The sequence below is a fragment of the Cryptotermes secundus genome, unplaced genomic scaffold, assembly GCF_002891405.2.
Source record: "Cryptotermes secundus unplaced genomic scaffold, Csec_1.0 scaffold831, whole genome shotgun sequence".
Classification (NCBI taxonomy): Eukaryota; Metazoa; Arthropoda; class Insecta; order Blattodea; family Kalotermitidae; genus Cryptotermes; species Cryptotermes secundus.
The window spans coordinates 114,624-122,287 of NW_019744130.1; the positions used below are offsets into that span (position 1 = coordinate 114,624).

Sequence of the window (7,664 nt, forward strand, 5' to 3'; positions counted from 1 at the left end):
ATCGGACAAGGCGAAGCCCGACACAGAAAGTATAAGAGGCTTAAACTTGGCGGCGGTCAGGCATACGACCGTTCAAGTGAATAGACTGCCGTGGTAGCTAATACTACTAGGAAATATATATATATACATATATAAAGGGCATAATCTGCTGTACCTAGCCTGGACTGACAGAGGCCGTGTATATATTGTACATAGAAGTACGGAATAAGTGTGTATTTGTAAATGTATGTAAATACAGATAATGGACTTAATACAGACTGACTAACAATTGACAGATCCGACCTCTCGTCAGAGAGGGCGCTACACATGGACAGGACAGTAACTTTCATTCAAAAGAAATATCTGGTCATGAGCTCCAGCTTGGGCTCGACACCAAGACAGACAGACTGACCGATCGTCAGTTGTAACATGACCTTGACCTTGGCGAGTTATCAGTCTGACTTCAGTCTTCGATCTAGCTACATCAATCAGCAGGCTTCGTCGCCAGCGCTCGGTCTTCGGAGGCATCGGCAGGCTGCGCCAGGCACGACTGCCTCGGCCCTCCGGCTCTCTCACACCCGACTCACTGGGGCACCGCGCCTGGACTCGCCGGTGGTCGTGTTACTGTCCGACCCACTGGGCATCTGGCGTAGCCACTGCCTCATTACTCCTACGACCGCGCTCAACGACTAGCCTCTCACCAGCAGCCGCCGCGCTGCGATCAATCAACCTCCAACTCAAGCTGCCGCACGGCAACCAAGCAACCTCCAGCCACGGCCGCTCTGCGGCCAGGCCACTCACCGCAACTAGCCTCTCTCCTTACCGGCGTGCGCCGCGCTACCTCTCCAATCAAGCATCTCAGCAACCGCGGTCCTTTTCAGGACCAACAAACTGTTCCGAAGAAGTGGGTTGTCATCGGAGTAATGACAAGACTACATCAAGAGCCCCACACAACTATACGTGTACATTATGAATTCAGAGATGATGTGGTTACATTCAGTGTCTGACTGTTGCTATTATTTTCCAGACAGCCTCAATAGGTACATAACCTCACATTCATAATTACAAAATCCGGTGTACTCATATGTATATTCAAGGACTACAGTTTTCTGGGATGTGACACTATGTAGTTTTGTGGCCCCCATATCCCACCACGAAAACCTCATATCATGCTTGTGTATCTTTTTTGCTTATGATGGAGAGAAAGGAAGGATTAGAGAATGACAAAAGGGTGGACAAGTAAAAAGGATGGGAAAGGAATGTTGGATAACCTTTGTAACAGCAGATTTGTGTCTGTAATAACTTAACATCAAATCCAGTGAGGTATTTGGGATTGCAAACACATTATGATAACCCATTTCTTCCATTGTGTATGGCTTTCCACTGATGTTTCTTCCTTTCATTCAGCTGCTGTAGTTCTTGAATCTGACAGTCTGTATTTGTATTGGGTAGTTGAAATGAAACAAGAGAGGGCCTATCAGTCTTTCATTATGAACTGCATGTTATAAATTTCTGCACAGCCTCTTTCTCTTTGTACATTAACTCTGAAAATGGAGAGGATGAACTGTGTGCACAAGGTCATACATTCCTTGTATAAAAATTATCTTTGGAGGTACAGTATGTATCAAAATACCAGAAACATGTTTCTTTAAAATTTTGCTTTAAGTTTCTAGTGGATATCTCACTAAGCTCTTGTACTTATAGGTCTGAACTTCAGTGGACACTTCAGGTGCATTCTGAGTAGTACTTCCATGATATTGCATTATATATTGACAGTAACTCAGCAGGTATACTGTAAGGAGATAAATGTTAATGTGTAAAAGCTTAAAGTGAAGGATGCTATATTATATTTTGCAGAACAATGAATGATGAATGATGTGGCACATACCATAAATGAAGAAAACTGTCTCCTGGAATTTGACCCCATGTAGTCTGCTGAAGTTTACTAGTAGTTTTGAGGAACTAACTGCCTCCATCTTAGAAACAAAGAGTGACCCAAGCAGGTATCAAGCAGAGGATTGTTTGCATTTTGTTTGCTCAACTCACTCTTTGACTCTGATGATGGAGGCAGTATGTTCCTTCAAAGCACCGAAAATCTTTAGCAACTTACATGGCTTGAGTCACTGCTGTGACAAACTCAAATTTCACATATTATAACCATTCAGTAAATTCATATTATTGTTTTTTTTCTTTTAATTTTTCTTTAAAAATTGTTTATGTTTAGAGACTGTGGCTGAATATGTTGATTTTCTTTGTGTCGTGCTTACATATCACCTAAAAGCCATATTGCATGAGAAGAAGTTTTTATTATAATACAAAACAAAAACAAATGAATATAGATCACTATTACCAACTTGAACATTTTTACATTACTAGATTCTCAACATTCCTCCTTAATTTCAAAATGTTACAAACACATTCTCATTTTCCTCCTTAATTTCAAAATGTTGTCACATTATTAGCTGTTTTACAACATTAAATTGAATAACACTTAGTAATTTTGGTCTTCAGATTACAGATTCAGATTTTTGTTTGACTTTTCCACATCCTCTGAATGTATTTCTAGTATTGGATTTATGGAAATAAAGACTACTACTACTACTACTACTACTACTACAAAATTAGTACATGTAATTAACATTTTCTCAGTCTTATCAAAATCAGACTTATTTCTTCTTAAGTATAATGTCTCTAAACTTGGTAAATTTCTCTGGTGATAGCGGTTTTGTTAAAATGTCTGCCACCTGAGTTTCAGTGTTACAGTATTTGATTGAGAACAGTTTATCTTTCAATTGTTCACATATGTAGTAGTGGTGGGATCAATTGGTCCACACACATCACTATGAATTATCTCTAATGGCTTTCCGGCCCTACTTCTTTCTGTATCAAATGGGAGTCTCACTTGTTCGGCCTGCATACAAACTGAACATATATAAAAAATTTTACACTTGCTCACACTTTCTGGTATCCCTTGGCATATCTCTTGTAGTTTCCTAAGATTCACATAACTTATGTGACCTAGCTGTCTATGCCACCCTACACTTATATCTTGCTGAGTCATCATAGCTTCATTCATTGCGCTAAAGTTAATTACAAACAATCCATTTTCATCCTTTTTTCCTTCGATTACATTTTTGTCCTTGAGTATCTGGACTTTCTCTTTTGTAAACAACACTTCTCCATAATTTTCTGTAATACAGTGCATTGACAGCAGGTTTTTGCTGAGTTCTGGAACATATGAAATGTTTTTCAAACTTCGCTCTTTAAATTCCAGATTGCCTATTTCTTTTGCAGTCATACTTTGATTTTTCTTTGCTACCTTTATACATTAAGTATACTGCTTAGTATGTATCAAATCAGTCTTCACATTTTTCATAATATAGCCGCTCCCCTTGGCTGTCACTTCTTGTAACCGTCGGGCGCCACTTCTTGTGACTGTTGCCTATCTATCTTTATGTTTATTTATTTGCCCGCTACGGTAGAACACTTGACTCACTTATTTGCCCGCTTCGGTAGAACAATTTTGACTCTTTTATTTGCCCGCTTTGGTAGAACACTTGACTCATTTATTTGCCCGCTTCGGTAGAACACTTGACTCTTCTATTTGCCCGCTTCGGTAGAACACTTGACTCTTCTATTTGCCCGCTTCGGTAGAACACTTGACTCTTCTCATGGTTGTGTCACGGTAATAACTGGGGCAACAAGGAGACTACACATTTAAAGCTAGTCCACTGATACAAATCAAAGACACTATTTTCTGCTTAATACAAATTGTTTATTTCAGAAGCAAACACTATAACTTTATTGGCAAGGACAGAGTAATGTGCCCTTTTTATTATTATCAAAGATTAATCGAACCAAATAGACTGATAAATTTAGATATACTTGAAGAGCGCAGCTCAATACGTCTCTGGTGAATTCAAAATGCCAAGTGCTTCTGCCCACTCTATTCTGCGGGAGCGTCACTTCATCACTGTATAGGATTTGAACCGACGGCCTTTCTCCCAGACAAGAATAGTTTCCTAATGGCTGATTTTAACTGCCAATTCATCATACCATCAGTACTAGACAATCACATTACTAACTTTGAGAATAAAGATCCAAAGATATTGAACCTGGAACCCTACATGTGAAAGCGGTTATGTCTTAGTTTAGGGTCTAATTACACCCTTCCGAATACACTTTTATAACAGCTACCCTATTAGCAAAACAACATTTACATCTTAGGAAAACAACAGACTTGCCTTTTCATAATGGGCCAAGTCCCTTTAGCGGTCACCCAAGCTGCAGGTAACAAAACAAGGCAGTTGTTCCTGTCTAAATGCGAAAAGCAAGTCATAACTTCTTAATGGATGGGTCTCCCTAATAAATCAGTCACTCTATTGAAATGGCTAAAGGGGAACATAGTGTCCATTAAAGAGTTTTAAAAGGTTTGGACTGTTACAATATGACATGTGCTACCACTATCCACTACATACATTTTGTCTTTTTCACTTGCATCACTGACGTGGGTTTCCACTGCTTCAGCTCGAAAATTGACCTTGCTTCTTTTATTCCTATCTTTAAAATAACAGTCCTTTTCAGCATGGTTCGTTTTCTTACATACTGTACATTGTTTTCTCGCATCACTGTCCTTATTTCTAAAGTAACAGTCCTTTTCAGAGTGATCATTGCTTTTACAGATAGAGCAATTTCTCTTACCTTTGTTGGGGCAGTTGATCTGAGCATGACCTATTTGATTACAATTGAAACACTGGAAAGGGGTTTTACTTTTGGTTTTAGTTACTGTCTTAAATGCTATGCTTTCCTCTTCTTTAGTCGTCATCTTGCACTTCACTTCTTCCAACATCAATCTGGCCACCAGGTTGTCAAGGGTTCTGTCCATGGTCGCCACTGAGTTCCAGGTGGTGCTGAAGTGTTTGTAGTCTTCTGGTAGAATCGTTAATTTTGTCATGATCAAGTTTTCATCAATGTTTTGGTTCACTTGATGAACCTTGAAGGCAATGTTTTGCGCATGACTTATATTCGTCATCATATCCTTAGTTTTGTCATACTTGAAGCTGTAGAAGTCTTGTAGCAGAAGGCACTTCTGTTGAGAGGTGTCTCGCTGATAAATTTGCTTACATTTCTTTTGTGGTTGTGCATGTCACAATGTGGGTCTTCACGTTTTTCTCTATCGTTCTCACTATGTAGTATTGGCACTTTGCATCTCGCATTTTCCATTTCTTTATATTTTCTTCGTCTCTTTCTTGATCACTTAACAGGTCGCTGGCATTAATGATGTTTATCAGTTCTTTTGCACGCATCAGAATCTTGATTTCAAAATCCCACAATGGAAATGAGTCAGCGTCCTTCAGTTTTGGCAGATGAGTTACCTCTTCTGTCTCTGTGGTTGCCATTTTTTCGTTATTCTTCTTCTGTCTTCTCCTTTTTCTTTTCTTTTTTAGTTTTTGAGCAAATCTGGGCCCATAACCTGTTGATTTTCTTTGTGTCTTGCTTACATATCACTTAACAGCCATATTGGATGAGAAGAAGCTTTTTATTATAATACATAACAAAAACAAATGAATATAGATCACTATTACCAACTTGAACATTTTTACATTACTAGATTCTCAACAGAATATACCATACAATTTTCTGTGTGCAACTATTTACTCACCTATAATGGCATTTGCTTCCTGTCGAATGGTAACCTCTTGGATACACACACCAATGTGAAAAGCCATCATGACTGTGGCTAGTGTTACAACATTGAAAATGCGATGCCAGAGCTTAAAAAAACCCATCTCCAAACATACACTGTAAAATAAGTATAGGATGAAACAATCCTTTGCTGAAAACAAATCATTTTGAACACAAAACTGAGAAATTTGTATATATCTGTGTGTGTCTTTGTAGTTCAGTTAAAATATATTTTTTAACATGCCTCAAAAATGAGGCAATTTCCTTTTGTTATAAAAGTTTTTTGGTAATGTGTTGAGAATTATGAAGTATCTGTGAAACTGAATCTATTATGTGAGGAATATTTTCTTGCTTCCTTGATTACCTCCTTTGCTTCTCATGAACTGAAAGTGGAGTTTGCATATTCAGAATGTTGAATAATATACATATCAAAATTATTTACATTGAAGTAACATAAAAATAAGTCAATTATCAAAAATGTATTTATGAGCAACTGATCAATTCGAGCAGGTATACTTGGCCATGAACATTCTAAACGCAGTAAAATTTAATGCAGCATTCTGAATGGAATAGTTGGTAAAGAGAATGGCTAATTTAGGTGCCCAGACTTTGGTTTTTGAAAGGGGTTATGTTATTTTGTACCAATATACAAAAAAGGTGATAAAAACTTAGAATCAAATTACAGACCTATATCCATATTGACATCTATTAGTAAGATATTTGAGAAGGTAATGCATAGTAGATTGTTAAAACATTTGAATGATAATGAGCAAATACAAGTTTGGATTTAGAGAAAATCAAGGGACTGAAAAGGGAATTTATAGACTTATCTCTGGCATACTAGACTCATTAAATAAAAAAATGCAGGTCTGTTAGATTTTCTGTGACTTAGAAAAGGCTGGTCACAATATATTATTAAATAAATTGAGGTATTATGGAATAAAAGACAAACAATACAACCTGTATAAGTCATATCTATTGGATAGAAAACAGAGAACTGCCATGTCCAATGGGGCAAACAGTAGTAAAGTAAACTCTCGATGGATTAAAGTAACTAATGGTGTCCTGCAAGGGTCAATACTGCGACCACTGCTGTTTATAATATATATAAATGACCTACCCAAGATTTTGGAGACTAAGAGTATTTCCATTCTATTTGCTTATGATGCCGGTTTTTTAATCCCTTAAAGACAATACAATAAAACTTAAACAATAAATGAAGTATATAGGATGCTGGAGGACTGGCTTAAAAAAATGTAATGTCAATATAATGAAAACATATTATATAAACTTCACTGTAAAATAATGTAGTTAGAGAAATGGGGGGCATAGGAACGGTTTTATTAAACACAAATCACATTTCTTGGCCTGACTATCCAAAATGATATAACTTGGGATAGACATATAGAGGAGATAATAAAGAAATTAAATACAGCTTGTTATATGATAAGAAATGTAAAACCAGTGGTGTCTGTAAAAACATTAAAAAGTGTTTATTATGCATACTTTCATTCTGTTATGACATACGGGGTAATGTTTTGGGGTAACTCAACACATGCAGAAAGAGTTTTTAAGATACAAAAGAGAGTTATAAGAATAATAAAAGGATGTGGCTACAGAGAGTCATGCAGAGAACTGTTTAGGAATATGAATATATTCCCTTTAAGATCACAGTATATATACTCTCTTCTGATGTTTGCAGTAAAAAACAAAGAAATATTTGATACAAATAGGGATTGCTATGATATAAACACTAGACATAATATGGACATACATATGAGCCAGGTAAATTTGGCAAAATATGGTAATGTGGTAACTCACATGGCCGTAAGGATTTACAATGCACTACCTAATAAAATTAAAGTAACTTCTAATGATATAAATAAGTTTAAAAACAATGTAAGATTTGAGGCTCTCACGGCGGTGACTATGAAGAAAGCAGTCTTCTGGGATTTGGCACCGTGTATAAGTGGTGTTAACCGACGTTTCGGCGGAACGTA

The 7,664-nt window shown here is 37.0% G+C and overlaps 1 protein-coding gene across 1 annotated transcript in view; it reads right to left on the reverse strand.

Annotated features, from left to right (window-relative positions):
• The window catches only part of LOC117283104 (metabotropic glutamate receptor 7-like), a 26,371-nt gene that overhangs the window by 12,219 nt on the left and 6,488 nt on the right, over positions 1 to 7,664 (reverse strand). Inside the window, exon 2 of the mRNA XM_033755496.1 lies at positions 5,642 to 5,781. Within this exon, the coding sequence (XP_033611387.1) occupies positions 5,642 to 5,768 (127 nt within the window). The 5' untranslated portion in view covers positions 5,769 to 5,781. The remainder of the gene's footprint in view (positions 1 to 5,641; positions 5,782 to 7,664) is intronic.